The 25,608-nt window shown below is 35.5% G+C and overlaps 1 protein-coding gene across 6 annotated transcripts in view; it reads right to left on the bottom strand.

The window, feature by feature from the left end:
- MLLT10 (MLLT10 histone lysine methyltransferase DOT1L cofactor) overlaps positions 1-25,608 on the bottom strand; it is a 155,939-nt gene that overhangs the window by 69,621 nt on the left and 60,710 nt on the right. For 4 of the 6 annotated variants that reach the window (XM_054818470.1, XM_054818471.1, XM_054818472.1 and 1 more), the window contains exons 6-9: positions 22,391-22,494; positions 19,962-20,055; positions 17,900-17,995; positions 3,830-3,925 (exon numbers count right to left, since the gene is read on the bottom strand). In XM_054818470.1, coding sequence (XP_054674445.1) covers positions 3,830-3,925; positions 17,900-17,995; positions 19,962-20,055; positions 22,391-22,494 — 390 coding nt within the window. The remainder of the gene's footprint in view (positions 1-3,829; positions 3,926-17,899; positions 17,996-19,961; positions 20,056-22,390; positions 22,495-25,608) is intronic. The other 2 variants (XM_054818474.1, XM_054818475.1) reach the window with 1 other exon arrangement.

The raw sequence follows: 25,608 nt of genomic DNA, 5'->3' as shown, positions 1-25,608 counted from the left end.
ATAATCATTCTTGCTATACACAGTACATCCCAAGGCTTGAGAAGCCTTTAGCCCTGATACAGATGTATAGGGTGGTATTCTTGCACTGAGAAGGGAAGTAGCACAGCAGGTAATCCTCCACAAAAATGCCGGATGGCAAGAGTATGGTCCAAGCAAAAACAAACAAACAAAAAACCCAAAAAACAAAAACCAACGCGCACACTCACACATATACCCCATAGCCTACAAACGCCACACTGCTGTAGGGTAGTGATGTTCAATCACACGGAATAGCGATTTCCCTGCTCTATTCATCCTCTTCTGTATCTCACTGTGGTAGGATCTGAGCACCTGCCTTGAGAACCAGGTTGGGCTGATAGTCAGGGTGAACTGAGGAGGTTTATCATCATCACCTCTACTATTCCAGATAAAATTCAGTGAGCTGTACTTTCTGTTTGCACTATTGTTTATTTAGTTACTGGCTACAATTTGAATGCAGATACACTGTCTTGTGTATCCTTATGTACGTCAATGTTTTGGAGTTTTGATTTCATTAATAACACTTCCCCCTCCTTCTGCTCTCACCCCCTGTCCCCCAAGAAAAAACAAAGGACAACTGTTATTTTTTGAATCTGTTAAACCACATGCATTTTTAAACTCTCGATACAAGCCAAAGCGCAAAACCTGAGACAGAAGCTTTTATGAGGATGAAATAAAGGGTTGATGGCTCTTCCCAACTAAGACGAAGGCCAGAAGAAAACCTCATCTGAAGAGGCAGAGAGAGAACTGAAATTCCCAAGTTATTTTAGTCCTCCTTAAAATATTCTGTATCTATGCTCCAAAAGGAAAGTGAAAATTTTGTTAGTACATTAATCAAAGAGTAGTTAAGAATTTCTTTTTTCAAACTTTTTCAAACTTAACTGGTCCAGACTAAGCAGTGTTTGCTGAGACATTACGGGGATGCACAAAGGTGCCTCTCTAATGGCATACTTGTATCTCAACATTTCTTGGAATTAAATTTTGCATAACAGAGAGGCAAGCCAAGTATACTAACTCACATCATGTAAATCCACAGCTTATTCTGCAGCCTTTCATGAATCTACCTTTAGAAGCCACTCATCCAAATAAAAGCATACTTTGAGGAATCACCTGCATAAATGGTCATTACCACTGTATCGCAAAGGATTTAACTTCTTCAAAAAGGAAAAACAAAATTCATTTCAAATTCCAGTTCCCCTCACAGGAACAATGTGGTGGCAGAAGTGATTATATACCATGATAAAATAATGTATTCACTGCAAAGACAGACTGCTGTGAAAAAAGACATCAATTCTAAATCAATTCTAACAATTCTATGTAAAAAGACACAAAAAAGTAACATGAATATTCTGAATCAAATATTTATCTCAGAAGAAAATAAAGCTTGTTTTATAATTAACATTTCAAAATTTTGAGGAACACACTATGAATTTATAACCTAGAAAAGCAAATGCATGTAAATAGTGTCAAAAGGACTTAGGGGAAAAAAAGTTAAAATAACTGAAGGAACTAGCCATGAAAAGTCCCTTCCAAATATCCAGCAGCTACTTTTTGAAAAAACATAATCATTCTTAGTAACTTGTTAAAAAAAATGAACACCAATTTTCCTGATGGTCTGAAACATTATACAAAGAAGGTAGAAAATGAAGCAGATAGCTTAGGTAGAAAAAAACTACAGGATGCAAAAGGTTAAAAAAAAACCTAAAAGGACATGAGTTGATATTTAAATTCCACAATGAATACTTCTGTTTTAGTTTAATTCAGTTATAATTTAAGTTCTAGAATTACAAGGAGTTTCTGTTCTCTTTTTTATTTGCTCTAGCTGTACCTTGCTACTAACTATAGGAGTTGCAACACTTTTTTAAATATTGTCTATTTAATTATTTTTAAGACTATAAAGAGGTGAGGATTAGGTATTCAGAAGAATGTAAAAATATTTAAAATGTTCCTATTATAGACTTAAATACAAAAATATGTTTGACTTGCTATACGTACATATATAGTACAATCTCGATTAACAGTATGGCCAACAACTCCACAAGATTTTCATTCTTTACTTGGATTAAATAGAGGTCTGCTAAAAATGGGATTTTACTCTTGTTCACCTTACTAAAGTGTACACCATTGAGTTGTAAACCATGTAATTAAGAAAAGACTAGGGAGAACAAAGCAATTCAGTTTAGCAGAAAAACAGAATCCAACTGTCTTCAGCATTAAAAGCATATTCTAATAGGTAGGACTCAAAAATAACCAATATTTCAATATATTTTCTTTGACTTTTACACAAATATACAGTAGTATCACTTTTTGGTAAAACTTATGATGATGATTAGATAATCAAAGTACAAAAGGGATGTAATTCAAGAAAGATAAGATCATACATAGCACAAAATCAAAACAAAAATTGTAGAGTTTAAAGGACGTTGCCATACAAGAAGCCTCATTTACAGGCTATGAATTTTATGAGTTGTCTCAGACTCAAGAGAAATATGTTCAGGACAAATTAATAAAATGAAATAAACACATCACATGGACCAGTCAGTATTGTTCAAAGAGTTTTACAACTTAATTTCAATAAAAATTGTCACACTCACTGACTGAAATGTCTAATCGCTCTTAAATCAAAACAGTAAAGCAGCAAATTGATTCTTTTTTCTTTTTTTTCTTTTTAAATAAAGAGTTTTTGGGAGCTTCAGAAAACCACTGACTAGTAAGTCTCACTTAACACAATAGTGTCAAAAAGAATACAGCAGAACCAGAAACAAGACTAATTTATCAGAAGCAGGAGTCACAAATAATGGGAAGTTAAAAGATACACATCCTCAAGTTAATAATCCCACTATTGAGAATAAAGAAATATCCAAAGTATACTAAAAACTAACTTTCTTAGTGAGGATTCTTGAAGTTGATACTACTAGTTGAGGGAATACTTGCAGGGACTAGAGAAAGTTATTTCAATTTTTTTACCCTGTCCTGAAAAGGTCTTGGTGTACCACATGCAAATAGACAAATTTGTTGAATATTGCATCTCAGCAACCAAACTACATACAGTTAAGAGAAGCTTCAGCATCTATGCTAAAAAAAAGTACTTATATACTAACAGCTAATTAATTCCAACCACGATTCCCCGACTCAGATGTCAAACATGCCCACGTCAATGGAACAAATGTTTTCCAACTTTAAAGCCAGAAAACCCTTTTCTCAGTACTGCTACTCACTCTGTAATACCATCATTAGTGTCATTTTTTGGTGGATAGCAAAAGCCATTCTCATAGAGTACAATGAGAACTGTCATTATTTAACCCTCAGTGTTGTCCCTTGAGTTAGGTATTTGCTAGCACATTAACAGGAAGGAAAGACCACAGAACCAAGTGGAGCAGACTGCTAAAAAGGCAACGTGATATTACAAGCATATGAAGCATGAGCTGTAATTTCATAATTACCACCTTAAATGCTTACAGGTTCTGTGACAGCTCAGCACACACAAGTGAATTTCAAAGAAAAGATTTTCTAAAACTTCTCCAATTATTGAGCGTAAGTTAATGAAATAAAACTTACTGGGACATCAGTTGCACCTGACTGGGGTCATTAAATCACTCACTATTCAATTACAAAAATCTAAGCCTTTCTTCATATCACAAACCTCAAAGTATTTTAGGATTTTACATTATAGGGAAAAACACCAAGTGTACTTGATAATTATAGAATCTATGCCATTATAAAACTCCTGTACATACACTGGAATGATTACATCATGAAATTTCAACATAAGTAATTGAAGTGGAAGAGGAGGAAAAACAGATTGACTTACTTTCTCTGTAGTTACAGTAAGGGATGGAACCAAGGATGGTGAGGACTCCGACTGCTTCTTATATTTTTGCTTGTGTTTATCTTTCTCTTTATATTTCTAGAAGTTATAAAAGAGAATATAACCTAAGTTCAGCTTCATCTTTAACATAACTCATTTTACCTAGCATCAGGTGTTATCAAAATTTAAGAGAGATGGTAATAATGTCCCGTGCTATTTTAAAGGAAACAACATTAATGTTTTGAAATTTTTATAATGTAATTTTATAAAAGCAAATTGAGTATTTATATTTGCTTTCAAAACACACAGACTGAAATTCTTCAACTATAGCCAGCATTTATGAAGCCACTGTTATTAATATTATCCATCTTCCCAATAATCTATTAATCAGCAAAAGAAACTGGATTAAAAACAGAGACATGGCTTCTGTTTCAGAGGTCTTCCTGAATTTCTCACCAAAGATTTCTATCTTCCTGCATTTCTGCACCTTCACAGTATTTTTTGTTGAGATATTACTGTAAATTAATGCAAGGTTTCAGCTCTGGCTCCCCTACTGACATCTCCATGCATAAGAATGTGAAATTTGATTTAGATTTCATTCCCAAAAAGGTGCATACAGTTTACATACTAAATAAGTATCTTCCATGTTAAACTGAACAAAATACCAAAAGCTATACAAATCAAGTGTACTTTCTAAAGAAGCTGAGAATTTATTTTGTTTTAAACACAACATGAAGCATTGGCTGTGTGAATGAAATCGTGCAGAGAGAAAGTAATTTCTTAACCCATAGCCTTTAAAGTATAATAGAAGTCTTCCATACAGGTAGAAATAAATTCTTAGAGGATTACAGAATCAGACTCAAATTGTATTTGTTTAAATAATTCAAACAAATACCAAAAAAACCCAAACAAAACAAAAACAAACAAACAAAAAAAAAAACACCACCAAAAAACACCAAAAACCCAACCACAACCAAAAATAACCACAACCCCGGAGTCTGACAATTCAACTTAGAATAGAGGACGAGTTCAGTATTTTTACCAATATAATCAAAACCAAGTCTAGAAGGTCACTTTTTCCTTAGCATCATAATATGGTTTATTCGACAGCCAACATTAGAAGATGCAGAGAAACTGCAGCTGTGAGAGAGAGTTACTTGTGAGCTACTGGCCCTCAAGTATTTTGCTTCTTATATTTGTGGAATTTTTGTGTACTCATACAAAACTCAGTAGAACAGTATCATCTTATGGCTATTTGTTCAGAATGAGTACTTCAACAGAAAATTGCCCAAAAAGCGTATACAAAGAGATTGACACAAGAGGTTTAAAACTCCCATTGAGTACCTTGAAAAGATGAAGAAAACAAAATGGGTAAGTCTTAATAGTCATATGAAAACTCAGTAACTCTTTTGAATCTTAAAAACGATCCATGCTGATCTTTCTCTAACTATCAAAATTATTATCCAGACCCTCAAAAGAAAACACTGTTTGTTCAACAGCAACTGCACAACCACTCTCACCAAGCACCAGGACAAGATGTAACACATGCATACTCTATTCAGGTATCACCAAGAATCAGTTTTCTATTTCAGTCACAATGGAAGAAATATCAGAAACTTCTTTCATAGAATCAGCCTGAGAAAATAAGAGAATGGATTCTCAAATTCTCTAGTAAAGTAGAATCAGTTAACTGACAATCTAGATGCAAAGCTGAAAGCAAAACACATTTCTCTCTACCTTTATGAACTTTAAATACCAGCTGACTCACTTAGAGATCACCTTGTCTCTAACCAGCTGCAAATCCATTTAACTAAACTTATAACCCAATTTTGCTAGGAAGGAAGTAGTTTAGCCAAGAAAATTCATAAAGTACCAAAGCCATCTTCACCAAAATATCATGCAAAAATGTACTTTCTAGAATACAATATGTAAAGTCCTTCTGATTCTTGTACACTTAAAACTCAAAAGCAGGTCCAAGAGAACTCTTTAAAAGGCGAATGGGGATTTCTAGCTTTGTTTTTTTCATACACTGAAGTGAACTTGTTTCTCCCCAGTGTGCCGCTTGGATAGAAATATGGAGTCTTCCCTTTCTTAAAGCGTGCAGGTGTCATAATTACAATAATGTATACCATAAGGTAGGATTTCAATTGTTTAAAATCTAATATAGGCTTGTGGAGGGAGTTTTAGATTGAGGAGTCTGTTTTTGTTTTCTTTTGGGTTTTTTTGTTGGTTTGGGGGTTTTTTGAACTTGGGTTTTGTTTTGGTTTTTTTGAGGGAAGACTGTTTTTGTTTGGGTCTTTTTAGACCTGGAAAATACACATTTGAAAGAAAGAAAAAAATATGGAGAGGAGGGACTCAAATGCCCTGCACAGCCTTTTCTATAATCTCTTAAACTTACCAGTCCCAAAAGTGCTACCCATACTGCCAGAAAACAAGCAGGGATCAAGAGAAAACAGAAGCATCTACACCAAGACTGCCATGTTATCCATCAAATGTGTTGATCCAAAAGTCTTTCATCAGTGCTGGTTACCCAGCTTACTGTATCATCAGTGTACATGTTTAGATAAACTTAAGTAACAATTTCACTGAACCCCAAACAAGCCTCAAGAAGGAAGTTATGAAATGGAAATCTAAGCCACTGCCTGAGTTTCTTTAGCTTTCATCATTTTACCAGTAAATTCATATCACCCTCAAGAAATTTTTTGATTTATAATTCTGGAGCCAAAAGGCAATGACTTTAATATGCTTCAAGATGAAAATTCACAGCAATATCAGTAAACAATAGGAAACATTCAAGTGAACACGTTTTACAATCTCTTCTGTTGACTTTCTTGTTTTCTTTTACTTCCAGTGTCAATTTTGTTTGAAAGGCAAAGGAACATAGAATTCTGATCAAAGGAACAGTCAGGAGGACTTCAAATTACGTTCTGTAATGTACTGAAATCACTTTGATAGTAGTCTCAACAGAAAAGGGTGTGTCGAGAAGGAAAAGAGGGATGCAAGAACAGGGGGAAAGGAGGGAGCATAAACAAGTAAGAAAGAATATGCTTTAAGTTCTGTAAAGCAAAGCAACCACATCAAATTCCTCTCCCAGCTCCAAAACATCAACACAAGTTTTGCCAGGACAGCTTACCAAGGTTACAGCTTACCACTCAAGGCCTCTCCTTTTTTTTTTTTTCTTTTTCTTTTTTCTTCCTAAAGAAAGTTCAGAAGTCCTACTTCTGAATGTGAATTGACTCCAGATGCAAATAACATCAAAGAAGTGGAGAACACTTCACTGCAGGAAAACCTTTGAAAAGAATGCTCAGGTTTTACACTGATAAGAATAAAAAATTCAGCAATAACCTGCTGAGATGAAGAGACTTAGCTCCCACAAAGTCACTCCTTGCAGTTGCACCCTCTTCTCACCATAAAGATGCATACAAAGCATAATAAGAGTTCTGAAATATCCACTTTTGGATCCAGAAAAGGAATAATGGACATTAATTCCCACAATACAAATATGACAGCTTTCAATGAAGTCTGTTTCAAAGGACACACAAAACAGTCATCTTCCCTACTGCCAGAAAAAGAACAAAGAAAGAGTTGGCCCTTCACAGACTACTCACTGAATGCCTCCCATTTGTAATACCTCCTCTCATCAGCCACAGCTCAAAAAAAACCCCAAATGAAACCCCAAAACAACAACATCGCAGCAGCTCACTAAGATAAACGTCCATCCATATGGAAATCCACTATTCTAGGCAAGTGTGGTGGGTTGACCCTGGCTGGAGGCCAGGTGCCCACCAAAGCCACTCCATCACTCCCCTCCTCAGCTGGACAGGGGAGAGAAAATATAATGAAAGGCTCATGGGTTGAGATAAGGACAGCGAGAAATCACTCAATTACCATCATGGGCAAAACAGACTTGACTTAGAAAAATTAATCTAATTCATTACCAAACAAATCAGAACAGGATAACAAGAAACTAAAAACTAAAACACCTTCCCATCACCCCTCCCTTCTTCCTGGGCTCAAGTTCACCCCCGATTTTCTCTACCTCCTCCCCCGCAGTGGCACAGCGGAATGCGGGTTGCAGTCAGTTCATCACACATTGTCTCTGCCACTCCTTCCTCCTCAAGGGGAGGACTCCTCACACTCTGCCCCTGATCCAGCATAGGGTCCCTCCCACGGGAGACAGTCCTCCATCACCTTCTCCAACATGAGTCCTTCCCACAGACTATAGTTCTTCACGAACTGCTCCAGCATGGGTCCGTCCCTTCCACGGGGTGCAGTCCTTCAGGACCAGACTGCTCCAGCGTGGGTCCCCCATGGAGTCACCAAGTTCTGCCTGCAAACCTGCTCCAGCATGGGCTTCCCACAGGGTCACAGCCTCCTTTGAGGTCATCCACCCGCTCTGGCATGGGGTCCTCCACGGGCTGCAGGTGGATATCTGCTCCACCATTAACGTCCATGGGCTGCAGTGGGACAGGCTGCCTCACCATGGTCTTCTCCACGGGCTGCAGGGGAATCTCTCTGTTCTGGCACCTCCAGCACCTCCTCCCCCTCCTTCTGCACTGACCTTGGTGTCTGCAGAGTTGTTCCTCTCACATCTTCTCACTCCTCTCTCTGGCTGCAAAAACTGCTCCTCAGTTGTTGTTTTTTACCTTCTTAAATATGTTATCACAGAGGCGCTACCACAGTTGCTGATTGGCTCGACCTTGGCTAAGCTCCGTCTTGGAGCCAGCTGGCATTGGCTCTGCCCGACCTAGGGGAAGCTTCTAGCAACTTCTTGCAGAAGCCACCCCTGTAGCCGCCCACCCTTCCCCTGCCCCCCCAACCTTGCCATTCAAACCCAATACAGCAAGGTCATAATATCAAATGTCTGACCTTTTACAAGCTTTACTGTAAGGAAAAAAGGGCAGAAATTATTCTTAACAAGGACTGAAAATAATATTGCTAGTAAGTGAAAGCTAAGGGAGCCCTGAGAGCAGGCAGAAGCTACGTATCCCATTTAGATACTCAGGCTTAAATTTTTTGAAGATTCATAGGGATGAGTTCAGATGTTCCAAACACCTGTATTTTAAGATAGATGCAGAGCTGATAAATGCAATGATACATTCCGTAAAAAACAGGATTTAGCAAAAGAAACATTCCAAGGAAGAATACATTAAAAAATACAGGACCAACTACAAAATTGACAAAGGAAACTCCAATCTTGGTTCACAAATAGGGTAGCTCAACAGATCAGATTCAGGCAGCTCCTGAAACCTTTCTTACTGTAAGAAAAATAAGGTGCGATTGCCATGTAGCCATTGGGTAAGCAGCTGTAACATTATTCATCCTAGAACTTGAAGAGCCCTGATTTATGATGTAGCTAAATACCAAAACAAAATACCTAGAGTTCATATGTCATGATTAATCAGGAAGCTTTATTTATCACTAGGGATCTCATTTTTGGCTTTTGTTTCTTAAAACTATGTAATACCTCCTTAATTCCAATAGCTACATGCTGCAAGATAATAAATATGGTGCAAGATTTCTGGAATTCTATAGCACTTTCTGTACCTTGCTCTCTTGTGGGGCGGGGGGTAGAGAGGTGGAGAAGGGAAAAAATGCACATTTTGATTGCTTCCATTTCTTCCACAAAGATTCAATCTAGAAAATTATTACATAATATGATTTCACAAATACAGTTTGGTTCCAATTCTTTGGGTTTTTAGCTCAGCTAAAGATCAGCACTTGCTCGTTCATTTTCTTTAATGTACTTTCAGAAGAAACATTTATCAGACTACTGAATGAAAATATAATTTCATCAAAACATCAAATTAAGGATACATGTATAATTTTATCTTAGCTCTGGATCTGTTACCAACAGAGTAAGTGTTATCAAATCTATCTTTCCACATTTTGGACCTCAATGTCTGGGAAGACTGAATAATGCAAGTGAGTGATAACTTTTCCAGTACAGATGGAATGGATGAGTGCAGCTTTTCTCTAATGGCATTATTAATTCATAACATTTCCGCATTGAAGTATCATTTAACTTGTTGAAAGTACTTACACTTATTTGCAATTCATTTTTGTCTCAGGAATGCAGAGACTTCTCTAAAGAGGTTTCCACAGTACTTCATTTCATTAAACTACGTTCTGAAGTTTGGCATCTAACAGGGAGGGGGAAAAAAGTTTCTCTACCCCTCTCTCATCTTTCCCACACCGCGTAGCTTGTCAGACCTTCTGTGTGCCAATTCAAACTACTAGAAGAGCAGCAACAAAAAACAAAGTGGATAGTTTTCTGCTGTTTTAGTGAGCTTGATTAGTTCAGTGAAGGAGCATGAGAGATGGGCAGTAACAGGGACAAGAAGAGGCAGACACAGAACAGAGAAGCAAGAGCTCTCCTGCCCAGGGAAGAAGAGACTAACTTCTGTTTTGGAAGAAATAACACACATGCACACTATCAGCAAGCACCAGTGCTCAGCCCTTCAGACAAAACTATTCGGGCTGACCTTGAAATATTCCAGTTTTATCCCCTTCTCTATTACAAAAAACGTAACTCCTCCACTACCTTTGGTTGTCCCAAGTTTTGAAACCTTAACAACACTTTCAAATCTATTTTCTTTCTGGTAAGCAAAACCATCTGAATGTTTAGATCACTAGTTTTTCAGTCACTGTTTTTGACTCCCTCAAATAATTCCAACATATCAGAATGTTCTATTAGCACAAAGTACTCGGATTGATGCTTTTGTCATTTATGGATTTTCTGCACTATCTTTCCATCACTGAAGCTTGTAAATCCAGAGCTGCCACTATCACAACTAATGTCTTGAATAGAAAGCTGTATGTAGTTCTTGCTAATCCCCAATACAAGACCTGCTTGGCCTCTTATTTGTGACTAGTAGCTATTAGTAATATAACCATAACAATTCCAGAATGAAAGATGCCCATGGTCCACAAGTTTAAAATTCAAATCCTAATTTATCTTGTTTTGACAAGAACAGCCCTAGCTCAGCATTCATCTATCTATCATTTTATACGGTATAAGCCACAGCAGGAAAATTAAATGCAGTAGCAGCATTGCTGCAGTCACAGTAATAAAAGGATATAGGCACAGGGTAGTCTATAGAGAGAGGTGGAACACTACTGCCAGCGTTATTCAAATACCTACATATTTAGCTCTAAGCATGAAACTTGTTCTTAAGTACCAATCCTTGATACAATTACTTAAAAGACTCAAAAACCTCACTTCAATACAGAGATAACGGTCAGAATTTTAACTGTCAATGGTAAAAAGACTTAAGAACCGATGATAAGAATGTCAGCTAAAGCTTCTCTTAGATGCAAGACTAACGCACAACTCTTATTCAGAACAAGCTACTCTTCTTTTGATATTTAACATTAAAATACATTTTTTCTGTTATTTACACAGTTTAATATTAATGGTTAGTGATGGATTCTCAGTGCTAAACACTTGAGTAGCGCTTTATAACTTCAAAAATGGTGCAAGATTAATTAAATCAAAGCAACTGTTTATTGTCCATGCTCACCTTCATTTATTCCTATAAAAATTGCAAGTATTTAGAACTTTAAAATATGTGCTATGTTACATACTGTGAAATGTTCCAGTATCTTCAAGATAACTTAAAGCTACCCATCAAATATATGTCAAGAAACAGGCGAACAGAATGGCAAGTCAAATGAATGTATTTGATTTTCCTGGCTCAGCAAGCTTAAAAATGTATCAAGAATATCTAGACACCGATACAAAGTCAACATAAAGTGCTAATAATCTTGTATTAATCTCCAATCCAAAGCAAAGAAAAAGAGTATCTTAAAGCACCTCTTGCTTCTACATTTCTCACAGTTACAGCTACAGAATTGAAGTCTAGGAAGATTATTGCTCAAATAGAAAAATCAAGCAGTAACCTTAATGACCTATTTTTAATGTTCAGGTGTCATTTAGTTTTCAAATGAAGACAAACATTGCATAATTTTCTCAAACAGGAAATTTTCATGTTTCTTCAAAGTTCACCTTACTTTTTACACCACCTATTCCAAAGTTACTCTCTTCTATCTTATAATGTGGCTGAGTAGAAACATTGAGGAGTTAAGTAAATGACGCTACAACACACTGAACTTGTAGAAAATCAAAATCGTAATCCGACAAAAAAATCTTTTCCTAAAAATTTATGAAGATATTGATGAAACTGAAATAATATGAAATAATAGCATAAATAATAAATAACAAAATGAGTAATACCTAATAACACCCAAAGTGTATCATAGCAATTTTTCAATAAAACAGACAGTCTTTTGGTTGATGCCTGCATGCTAAGGAACACATCCAGACTAACGTGATTTTTCTTTAAAAAAAACCTACTTGCTTCTTTGATGAGCACAGTAAGAATTTACTACAGTAGAAAGCTACTCAAAATTCTGATTCTCCCAGTATTGCTCTAGAGACACCTACAAAATCCACAGTGAAGCAGCAGCTCCATGAAAGAAACAAATAAGTGATAAAATTTATTTAAACAGATAAATGTTTGAGGATTTTGCCACCCATGGAATTTCAATTTTACAATCTACAGAGAACATTAGCAGTGCTACTAATCACTATTATTTCGTGCACAGGTTCTGCAAGGGTCAGGTTTTGAGTTTGTTTTCTTTTACAGCAAAAAGCAGAAGACTTTGAGGAAAAAGGAACAGCTGCAGCTAATGCAGCCTTACAAAATTCTACATCTTACAGAACAGTTTTTAGGTATAGCTGAGGTGGTGTTTTTGTCATTTTGAATTTACAATAATTAACTATTCCCAGGTGCCAAGCTTAATACTATAGTGAGGTGTTTGTTGTGCTAAGGTACACTAAAAGCATTACTCTCTTTTCCATAATATATATGATATCTTACTGTAAGGTTAGGAAAATATGAGGTAGTCAAATCAGTAACTTCATGATGAACATGATAAATGAAATAGAAGTTCCTACTTTTCCTCTTACTAGAATAAAAGAAAATTTAAATCAAAATGAGCTTATCTGCTTACATAGTTCCTCCTGATCTCCACAAGAGATCATTTTGCTGTGCCATCTACACCAACTGGTGCCAGTTCCAGATTACACGCAGTTGATTATCAGGTTGACTCAGAATACAGCACAAGTTAACACACAACTTTAGCAGGCAACAAATCAACCAACAAGATGCCACCTTTGCTCTTAATCCTGCAGACTTTATACATATATATTACTGAATATACTCAGAGTAACTTTCTAATGATTTACACAGTCGCACTCTGTCAGTCCTCCCAAATAACTAACTTTCAACACAATTTGACATGAACAGATATGTTAAAAAAGAAAAAAATATACTCCTACAAAGTCAGTAAAGAGCAGGTGCCCAGAAACAGAATACTGTTCGTCAGAACCAACAGTAAAAGACTGCAGCATGAAGTCACCTCTTTTTGAACACCAGGGAACTCACGCAAAATTTCAGTCTTAGGAAACAGGAACCAAGTTCTGCAGCTCACAGATAGGTATTAAAGACCATCTGTACACTGAGCTCCATATGGTATATACTTACTGACCATCTTTTAGAGGCATTCTTCTTTCCCTCTGATGGGACACAATTTGGAAGAAGCCAGCATGGGTAAGCATCACCATTAGCATCCATACCACACAATTCTCTTTTGAATAACATTTATCTAGCATTACTTCAATAATTAAAATTGAAATAATTTCAAAGTGGTTGCAAAATAGTTTTCTTCAAGTTATCTTTAGCATTCTTACAATTTTGCTTCATACATCAAGAACAGTTGAGAGCATTAAACAGTCAAATCTATTAAAATTATTAACAAAAACTTAATAAATTAATAAAAATGCAGTGGGATACTGCATTACAGAGATGGGTCTGGAGCTTTTTTCTCTAAAAAGTTACACAAAACCCCCAGTGTTCAAGTAACATCATTAGGTTTATGAAATGAGGCAGTTAACAAAAGAATGACATATTTAGAATTGCCTTTACAACACTCTGCTTTATATAGTACTATAAAATGATTCTTCAGGACTAAATCAGAATATTATTTTTTTAAAGAGGAAAAAAAGGAAACAATTGCTTATGCAGCTGAATGCTAACCCAAAGAACTGCAGTCTGTTCCTATGTTTGCCACAGAATCTTATGTGATGCATGGCAGGTTGATTTTATCTTTTCACAGTTGGTTATTCAGATAGCGAGGAATACATAATAAACACTTGATCTAAGTGTTTAGGACTTGATTTCTAACAGCCCACACAGAGCATTAAAATATGTTTAAAAGCATCGAGTACCCTTCTCCCAAATGAAATTCATAGCCCTGATATATGAATGTAAGCTCCTTCACATCACATTGGGAAAGTCTGGGCAGTTCAGAATGCAGTTCACAAACCAATACACAACTAGCCGATGGAAACTTTCAATGAGTAGAAGGGCGTTTTAAATTTTCCCTTCCCATGGATCTAACAACTAAACTCACGGCTACAGTGGAACACGCTGAATGTCACACTCAGCCTCAAACTCTTCTTAGATGTTCAAGTTTCTCCCCTCAAAATCAGAGAAGGCATAACGTTTCTTTAAGAACAGGACAAGTAGTAAGAAGATGCCCATAATGAATTAACTTTAGCCAGTAGCTCAGCGTTTAAAACACTTGTCCTGGCTCCTGCGTTTTAGGTTCTCCTCAGATTTACACCCTCTAACTTCTGCAATAGTGACCTGGGGCTCCTCGTCACTATTTTCTTCTTTTTGCCTCTTCAATCATCACTTCTTACACATTTGGAGTCTTCAGTCACAAGCCCATTTTTGTTTAATTTTGCATCATATGAGCTATCATAGCAAAGAGTTTTAAATTTTCCCTTTCTGCTCAGCCCAGACCAAAGCACTTCTAGTAGAAAAGGAATTTATGTAATTCAGCTGCTATATAGTGGTTACTTACTATGTAGTAAATCCACATTTTTCAGAAGTCATAAACATATAATGCTAGTAAGTTTGCCTAACTTTCATGTAAGTCGCAAGAAACACCTCCTTTACACAAAGATCGATCCCAGATATTAGTTCCTTCTTTAGTCCCTTCCAAAGATAAAGCTGCCAGGAACATTAACAAAGCCATGTATTCTTCCACATCCTCATGGTGGCCTAAGTTTATCCCCAAAAAGCTTAAGGTAAACACCTGGGCCCTGAAAAAAGGGGTATTATAACAGAATATTGAGCAACATGCTACCAACCCTGCTTATGAGGCACACAGCCTCATCTATAATAATTTCTAAATAACTTCTCTGCCATAGAAACTAACAATACTTAGTGCAGCAGTAAGTAATCAGAATATAACTAACCTATTTATTCTGTAGCTTCAGATTTCTTATTACAATGAAATCATAGCAAAGGTTTGGGGTTTTTAATTATTATACCCTTATATAATTGCTATTGATTTTGTAAACAGTGTCCAGAAGAGACTAAATACATATTATGAAGGAAAACACACGCTTTCAGCTCAGTGTCTGTTTACAGAAATGACAGCTACTCATATCAGCATTTTCAGACCAACCTCTTCTTACTGCAGAATAATATTTTATATGGAAATGGCTATCTTTTGAGGTCTGAGCAATAAAAATGGCTCCAATCCTCAATTCATACAGCTTCTGCTTGGCAAAAAAGGAAAGCTTTAAGGATGCCTAAAGATCAGATTATCCAAATTTCCAAGTAACAAAGATGAAAAAGTAGAAACTAGAGTGCCCTTATGGGAGTGGAGAGGGGGAGACACCACTGTATCTGGGAGGAAAGGTATACATATTTACTGTAATATGACAACAATCTAGATTCCAAATGAATTTACAGAAAAGGAAAATAAGGAAAGTCACTCTAAAAAATGACCCTCCTCCTCCAAGACACACTGTATATTTGATACACTATATCAAATAAGACATCACATGCAGAAGGTAACCAACTTTACCAAGAGAATGAGCCTCCATATCACATACAGTTTATTGACTGAAGATTGGTATTTTGCAAAGCACCAGTCATTCTTTAACTATAGAACACGTAAGATTAAAGACACCAAATGAAAAGTCTCTAGCCACAAAAAAATAGCTGATTAACAGCTTTAGGAAACTGCAACTTTTTTCACCACTTGGTGGTTTTAACTAGGATAGTATTTTGTTACCACACAACATATAAAGCAAATTAAATTTGATAACTGAACATAGTACAACGTGCCATGAGAACCTACAAATGTCAAATACTAGGTTAGTGCTTCATTGCTTCACTTGGTATTACAGATCACGAGATCTTCTGGATTACCATGTTTCAGTTCATCAAAGGTAGAAGAAACTTTAATATTCTATTTCTAGCAAACTTCAAGTCACAGAAAAAGACCAGGACTTGCAAAGGCAAGCCACAACATTAACTGTTTCTAGAAGATCCACATCAAAACAATTCCAGAGCAGGAGAAGCCCAAGCAGCTAGCAGAAAAAACAGCTGATACACTCTGTGTGGCTGAACACACTCTGTAAGAAAGGCCCTCCAAGTATTCCCTGAAGATTTTACAGGTATTATGACCTGAAGAAGCACAGTATCTCCAGTCAAAGTCACTCCACGACAACAACAAAAAAACCTCCCACAAAACCCACGAACAACAACCTACAACAGGTTTTTGCACGGGTCAGACATACAAAACTGAAATTGATGAATTTATTCAAATTCAACTTCAGTGTTTTGTCAATGTGAGTAAAAATGCATGCATGTATTTTGACAAAACATGACCTGAAATATGATAGTGGTGAAAAAAGAAGCAAACTAAGAAAAAAAATATGGCAAATATTGGTAAGGTTTTACCTTGCATGTAATTCTGTAGTCAAGATTGGTTTTTTCTACCAGTGTGTTACTAAGAAAAGAAGATCTGCCAAAACCCCATACTTTTGTTATTTTAGTCATAAATTTAGATTTAGAGGTACAACCACATCACAATCCGCACTCTTCTCTCCTGCATTACCAAAGATGGAACTATCCACCTACTCCATCAACCAGATCTAATGACACTTTTTAGAAGATTATCCAAGAAGAACAAAGATCAACATCCATCCAAAGTGGAGGTGAGCTTAAAAACAGAATCAAATACTAAGGACACTAAGGGTCTGAACACTGACATTTGTTATTCAATTTCTTGTCCCTGGCTCCTTCATATAATACATGTTTGATCAATACATTCTTTGATTCCAATTTTTATGTAATGGTTTTGAATAATGCAAAACAGTCTACCCACACCCGCAGAAAAGTCTATTAATTTAGTTGTACAGGATGCGTGCAGGTGAGCAGTTTTGCATGTATTCTTAAGGGACTAATAAAGAGCTAAAGAACGTTTGCATTATTGTGCCACTGTCTGTTATGACCCTGTGTTGAATTTAGATGACAAATTTCCCATAGACAACTATTAATCTAGCAGTAATAAAAATGTAAAGTAATAATAATTATAAATTTAAGATTCTTTTCAAAAAATATGTAAAGCTAAATTGTCAAAAGAATACAACAACAGAAATTAGCAGTCAGTTATGTTCTTTGTACCCTCACAGGAAGATTCCCAGGTGAATGACAAAGTATTCTGCCATCACAGTGGGCCTGACCACCAGTACCAGTAAAATGTGTCAACAAGAAAAGTCAATTCTTTGATGAGGAGGAAAAGATACATCAGGTTGAAACATAAAAAGTTAGATGCACCTGTTTATCAGCACACTTGCTGAAATGTCTACCCCTGTTTTTCTTTCCCATCTAATCACAAAGGCTACACATAAAAAAAAAAAATCTCTAATGGAAGACTAAAGCAAAGGAAGCTGCATGGAAACAGCCTTCCCAATGGATATATCTCAGTGTGTATCCCAAAACTGATGATGAACAGGAACAGGAAGGTGCATGTACAAATGCACCTGAAGATGTTTCCTCATTGGGCCCTAGTACCTCTAGTTTATCACCTGTGTATTTATTATTCAGTGCTTCAGGAACAAGATTTCCTTCATGCTTTTCAGCAGAAATTAAATTTATCAGAAAGCAGATGTGCCACATAATTAGCAACGACAAATCCACTTACTTTTTTCTCCTTCTCATGATGTTTATCCTGAGAGTGAGAGGAAGAATCACTTAAACTTTGATCATATGACCTATTAGATCCCCGTTTGCTCTTTTTCTAAAAAGAGAAAATATATTTATGGGTAGAGAAAAGGAACCATTTGAATAAATAGTATAAAAAAAAGTATAAAGCATTTAAACTGATAAGATGCCTTATTGCTTGAAGGGAAAAAAACTTCAGTTACTGAAAAACTGACAAATTACTAACACTGATAAAATTAACAAGGCTACCCAATGTATACCAGGAAAACAGCCTATCCTTGTATCGACTTCTACACCTCCCACAAATTTGCAAGATATGCTTTCCACAAAGAAATGAGATATCCCACTTTTTAAAGTTTAAAAGATGCTAGACACATTTTCAAGTTTTTGTAACATAAACCAGAAAAGATGCTTCTCAAATGAGCATCACATGAAGCCACAGCACTTGTACTGCTACATGCTTTAAATGCATTGTGAGGTAGCTGGTTTACGGCTTCATGATTTATTATTCAAGTGACCTGTCTGCAATATTTTCATTAAAATGGTTTAAAAAATAGGATATAGAATTCTATGGTCATGTATGCATTTACAAGCAGCAGACATAATTGCCTGTATTTCTGTAATGTTTGAGAGCCTAGTCTGGGACTGCAAATACATGTTAGGCCAGTGTTCAAAATGTTTGTTATTTTATCATAACTGAGGTAGCATTATAAAGGCACTTTGGGTCATAGCTTTGCCAATCAAAGTTTTCAGTGGAATAGCAGATATATGCCACCCATCATCTTCAGTAGTAAATACTAACACCTGTATTTACCAGGCATCGATACTCACAATAACCCTAAAGAAACACTACAATACTTAAACTGTCAGTCTTTACTGTTCTTACCACTATAGTTTTGTAATGGAAAGCTAATTACACGCCAAACATGGAGTTATGTCTTTATCATTAAAATTGCTTTTTACATAAACATACATGTTCTCAATCACAGCAGCACTGGAACATTCAAATCAACTGCATAATAGTGTAAGAGCTTGCCTTTACTGCTAAGTAATAGACCACTTCTGTTATTTTTGTATACTTAGCTCAAGACAACTAAAAAAACCCCAAAATCTTAGTTTAGTAAGGGCCTAGAAAGCCCTGACTTATCTTCATTATGAAGCAAACTCATCAATATTCACAAAAGCACAGAGCTAACCTCACCAAGCTTATCTTCTAAAAAGCTAAAATGGTTCGTTGACCCTGTGTTTTTAACTCATTGTGACCTATTCAAACATCACCCAAGTATTCACCTTTTTTAGCAGTGAAAACAAGTAATCAGCAAGTTTAACTAGCAGTATCTGAACTGAAGTCTATATAATTTTCATAATTTAATATTCATAAATAACATTTTTTAAACAGCAGTAAGTTCTTGAAGTCCACACACTCACACATGCACACAGAAACAGATATATAGAACTGCTGAACTGATAAGAAGCGATAGGAAAGACTCCAGAGGTCTGACTCAAACCCTGCTGAAATAACTGAGAAATTTTGAAGGTTTTTGTTTGTTTTTCAAAAATCAAACCTCAAGTCACATCCTTGAGGTTGTGTTTCAGACAACTTATAGGCAGGGAATATCCACTGGCTACACAGTGAGAGATAGAACAAAAGGAAAAACACTTTAAAAAACCCAAAAAAGAGTAACAGAAGCATAAAGAAATGGAGGGCTTCTTTATTCTCTAATATACAGGATAACAAGTAATATTACCTAGATTATTCCAAAATGGACTAATTTCCTTGAAGCCAACTAATTAAAAAAAAAAAAAATTACAGAAACTTAATGAAAAAACCACTAAATGTGCATGCTATTTCTGGCAGAGGGGGAAAACCCACACATCTAGAAAGTAACCACTTATAAAAATATTTTCAGCTATTACTTCTGTAACTGTGATTAAAAACATTGTTTTAATGAAATACAATCTACTTTCTGAGCTAGTGTTAATAGCAATTCACAGTGAAAAAAATCAGTGACATTTATTTGTAGAATTTAACAAATACATACCAGTTTACTAAAATGGTATTTACAGTAGCCACAGTATTGGACGTTATCTGCACCATTGCCTTCTTCTTCACAAAGAAGTCCTGCAAACTGTGCACTAAAAATAAACCAAACAACATTCAAGAAAAGCAATTTTACGTCAACTTAAGCAAAAATATCACAGCTGATAATGTTTGGATACGTATATCTGCATTTAATAGAAGAGATTTCCACCTAAGTGACCTCTAATGGCACTTGAGCACATAACTGGCCTTTGTAGCCCCGTGAAAAGCACGTATAGTTTATACTTTGGCCTGATGCCTTTTTCATAGTCTTTAAGCCACTCACACAAAAATCTACATTTATTATGCAGCTACTCCCACAAATAAACAAATCAAGCAATTTACAATGATTCTTAGCTCAAATTGAAGTCAAAAATTATCTATGGAAAGAATAGTTTTCAAAAAAAACATATTGCAGATCCAAAGAAGAAATTTTTCTAAAGCTGCATACATCCTTCTCTGCTTTGTCAGGAAAAATTACTTTTTTTTTTTTTTAAAGTAGAACTTCAATGACATAATAAATCAAACCATATTTATTAGTTTAAAAGACTGTGGCAGGTTAATTTCTTTTAAAAAGAACAAGACTTACAAGTTTCCTTGCCTGGGCTAATTATTACCTTATTCTACTACCTTTTTTCCGAATCAAATTTGCTTTTCACCATTTGTAATGTTGATTTATTTTCTTTATCAAAACCAACTTAGACATTGAAAAACCCATTTCATTTTCCATATCATTTTCATTAGCATAATAATGCAATGTTACAGTCAAAGTGATGCACGGGAGTATTTAAATGAAAGAACAATACATAAGGCAGCTTTTCATTGCTTTTTTTAAATCACTTTCTCCTCATTTATATATTATGTTCCTGGGCAATCCAGAAATACTGCTTCCTAAATACATGCACACCTACAGCAGACGCCAACTACAAAAAACATTTAACGGGATCTCTATAAGTGAAGATTTATCGTTCTAAGCTTGCTATGCAAAAAACAGATGGACTCAAGCTCATTCTTCCCTAGACATTAGTTTTGCCAACAAAAAGTTGATACACCTCGCTCTGGATCTCTGCCTTCTGTAGTTTTCACATTTTTCTTCCATTTTTTAAATATTACAGTAGTCTCAATATCTTCAGTCACAGTACTGTCTGGCCAGATATTATTTTATAGTACATACCTGGTTTTTTTAGAATCAAAAATTCTTAAAATATTTATCTTGCCAATTTTTATTTCGAACCTAATTCTCATGTTTTTATGGCATTTACTGAAAAGAGGGCTTTGGAAGAAAGAAAGAAGATGAAAAGGACTCCTGTATGCATTCAAGTGTTTGAAAGAAAAGAGACTTTTTCATCCAAACATTTGGATGTATACATTTTTTCACATCTGTAAGTAACCTCTTTACATAGTATGCAGTCTTTGAGGAACACAATCCATTTTCACCAATAAAGAAACTGTGTCACATCCAATGAAAAATTAGATGCTTATGAAAGAGTAAAACCTGCCAAATAGTCAAGTAATTAAAAGGAAAAAAAAAAGAAGAGTTGCCAAGAAATCAGCACCTACACTACAGAATTATATCCTTTAAGACCTGCACAAGACATTCAAAGTACCACTTGATTACCCTGAAGAAAATACATTTAAGTAATTTAAGTAGGTGCGCAAATACCATTTCCCTGAGCTGGTCATGAAGAAGCATACTGGGGCACTCATAAAACACATGGGTAAATCCACAGATTATGTAGCTAGATAGCCTGTGTAAATCTGCTATCTATCTATTGTAAAATAGCTTCCACTGAACTTGAAAAAACAAATAATGTCTGTAAATTGGGGGGGGGGGAACTCCTTTTGCCTCCTTTTACCTGTTGACATGTTGTTTAATCTAATTATCCAGACTCTTTTAGAAGGCCATAAAGTGAGACAAGCATCTCCTGAACGCAAGCAAATCTAAGTATCTTAAAGTGGAATGAATCAGATGGTGGACACAGCTGTTTTCCTCCAACAGCTATACATGAAACCTAAATGAATAGTTCAGGATAGATATGTACCATTTCGATAAAACCAGTGAGATGAATTACCCACAAATGTTTGGAAATCTGTACTGGAAGAGGTGAGTCTACTGCATTTTTATGTATAGCTCAATATTTTTTCCTATTGATTTACCAAAAGTAACATCAAATCAGTTAGCAGGTAAACAAACAATGTCTTCACATTCCCATATTCTATAAAATACCATCTAAGAAAAATAATATAAGACAAAAAAACCCCACTAAACCTTATTCACAGGAGCACATAGCATTTAATACAACCCGAGGGAGTATTATCAGTCAGCTTTTGCGGCTCACAGCAATGTCTACGCTGCCACATCAGAGATGTTAAATAATAAAATATACTTACCACGTTACGTGAAAAGCTTGTCGACATCCATGTTTATTACATGTCATACAAGCACCAGTGGCTGCTTTACTTTCTCTGCCTTGCTCGTCACAAATATAGCATGTCTATCAAAGAGAAAATACTTAACATGATAAGAAGCATACAAATAAATTCTGTATTACTCACAGGAGATTCTAGGGTGAGAACTACTGGATTTTGCAGCTAAGCTTATGTAAGAACTTCATAAAGGTCTAATTATGTTTGTTTAAAAAAAGAGGTCACCTGGTAAACACTTAGGATCTGTGTAACACTTCACCAACGCTAAAGCAGTACAAATGCTAATTTACTTAAATTCTATACTGCTATTCAACTAGACAAATGGTCCAACAGCCAAAGGTTAATAGCATTAGGCTTCAGGATTCTCCTTGCTTTCAAGATTGTATTTATGTCCTTCTAGGTCGCAATCATTTTCACATTCATTTAACGTTACCTGTATTGGTGGCGTTCAGAAACATCAAATTACACTGACTGCCTAATGGTACAAGATACCATACAGTATACATGCATATGTCTATAAAATTACATACAAAAAGCTGCAAACTTAAAATTTTATTCATACATTTGGTGTAAAGAATTTTCAGAAGTATCACAGTATGCTTCAATATTCATATGATGCTCAGTTACCTTTAATTAAATATGGTGTTTAACAGAACTCTGTTTTAATGTCAGCATGACTTGGACAGCCCCATAAACATCTTAGAAACTAATCAAGCAAGAACCTTCTGTAAACAAAGCTTAAATTAGTATGTCAAACCCATTTCAGCCTCAAAAACAAGCTAAAATGAAAACAACTTGTCTAGTAGCTGAAAATATTTTAATAGCATTTCTGTCTATTTATTTGTTTTACTGGGATACTATGCAATTTGTAATATTTTCAAAAACATTCTCAGTAAAATGGAAGGGAAAAAATACAACAAAAAGAATCCAAAAATCTTTTTCATTACTCAATACTTTTTTTTTTTTTTAAAAGTATGTGGCCAATAAACATGGATCTATGCTGTGTGGAAGCTTACTATTACACTAGACATCACTACAATCTCTCACCAGCATTTCAGGGAAAAATATCAGGCAAAACTAAATCTCTTTCCATTTTTTATTATCCTAATTACTGAAATGAGAGATTCTATCATATCACATTTATATGGAAAATTTAACAATTTAAAAACAGATTCTTAATGAAAGTATCCTACAGCATTCAGGCAGTCAAGTGTCTGGTTTTTAATGAGACAGAACCTTATTAAGGTAACAAACATCAATGACACACTGCTACCTCTGTAGAAATCCCATTACAAGATCTTAGATGAGAAAAGAGAGATTTTTTTTTTTAAATTGTCTATATTTAAACTGTAACTGACTTATTGCAATTGTACCACAACCTTCCTTCAGTGAGGCAGAGAATGAGTAGAATAATAAAAAGAACATCAACCATGGATAGCAGAAAATACAGTTTAAGAAAAATGGACCAAGATACCACTGTGGAAAAAAAATAAAAAGGATATAATGCAAAACCAGTATTACTTAGAAAGACATGAAAATTAACGAAATTCTGAGATCAGAATAGCCTTTAACAGAGATAGTTAGAACAATATTTAACATGAAACGTCAGCTAACGAAAGCATTTTTGTTCACATGCAAGGCTACAGGGTGGGTGAACGATTCTTGTACGGTTTCCACAAGACTTTCAAAAAACATTAAACCCAATAGCTAATATATCCTAAAATCATACCCTATATCCTAACATTTGAAGGATTAGAAAGGGGATAATCCTACTTAATTCTTTGCCTTACTCCCTTCATACATCAAGGTAGTGCATACAGATAATTCGGTTGTTTGACAGTGTCTGAGACTGGCTGCTTTTAACTTTCCATACCATGACCTGACGCATTTAGTTTTTAGGAACAAACAAGGTCATGATCTATCGACCTCATCCGAGTAACTATATTAAGTGGAAGTAACTTCAAAAGTAAGGTACCTCTATAAATTGAGTTCAACGGACCCCATAGAACTCAAGCCCCAGTTACTGTTCTGCTTTTTCAGAAATTTGCCTTAAGATCTGTAATTTTATTCCTCACTGAAGCTCAGAAAGAAAAATTATATAGGCATTCCATTTAGTAAGGATGTAGACCCTGTTTTTCAACACTACATACTGTATTTAGGGTCTGTGTTTCAGGACCCCTTAAACTAATTTATAGTAAAATGACTGAAAAGTGATAAAAACCAACCAGCTACATTACCAACAAGTTTAAACACAACATAGTGGACTGCCTGCCCATTTTAACAAGCTCAATGAACTTCTATCCTTCCTATAATAGCCATGAGAAGTATAAAATCTATTTCCTAATCTTCCATATGAAACTGGACCAAAGAAAGTTCATCTTCCTGTTCCAACACAGGTAATAAGTTCTCTCTAAAGCTGAGCTTCTCATACTTCTACCTTCTCTTAGACGCACAAACAATTCCAGAAGCCTGAGAACATTTTTCACAAAGCAGAAGACTTTCACACATTTGCAAATCATGCAATTGCTACACCTCCTCTGAAACCTCTGGAATGTGGAACTGTAAAACTCTGTGTCCCACCACCTACATCAGTGCTGCTCTTCAGAACTCTTAAGGGAAGAGAGTACTTAGACTTCTCCCAAACTCATTAGAAAATAAGCAAAACATTATACAAAGATTTTGACTCAGCAAGGACATTTTGCTCAAAAACCACAACAAATATCTTCATTTCTTTAATGGCAAAATATACATTTTGCAAAGCTGCCTTCCTGTTTCTGTCAATAACTTTTCTTCAAAGATTCAAAACATAAACCTTCTTTGCAAAAGAAAAGACAGAAGGGAAGATGAGGCAAGAAAAACTTTATAGAACAAAACATAATTTCAGAAATAGTTTATTCTACTTGTAACAGCTATCCAAGAGCATTCCCTGCTTACAGAATCAAACCCAGGAATTGTACAGAAATTTCTCATTGTTGCAGCAAGTACTGAAATAAAAGTCTAACAGCTGCCTTTACTACTAGGCAGATCAAGAAACTCCAAATGCACTTAATTTTTAATCAGCTCTGAAAAGAGATTCCTAGAAGCTATAATTATATTCAATTACCAGGTACTTTCAAATGAACCTGAAAGAGACAAATAAAGCTCATATAAAATAAATAGCAATTACCTATGCATAACCATCC

This window comes from Grus americana, chromosome 2, assembly GCF_028858705.1.
Source record: "Grus americana isolate bGruAme1 chromosome 2, bGruAme1.mat, whole genome shotgun sequence".
In the NCBI taxonomy this organism is placed as follows: Eukaryota; Metazoa; Chordata; class Aves; order Gruiformes; family Gruidae; genus Grus; species Grus americana.
This window is presented reverse-complemented; position numbering and strand designations above follow the sequence as displayed.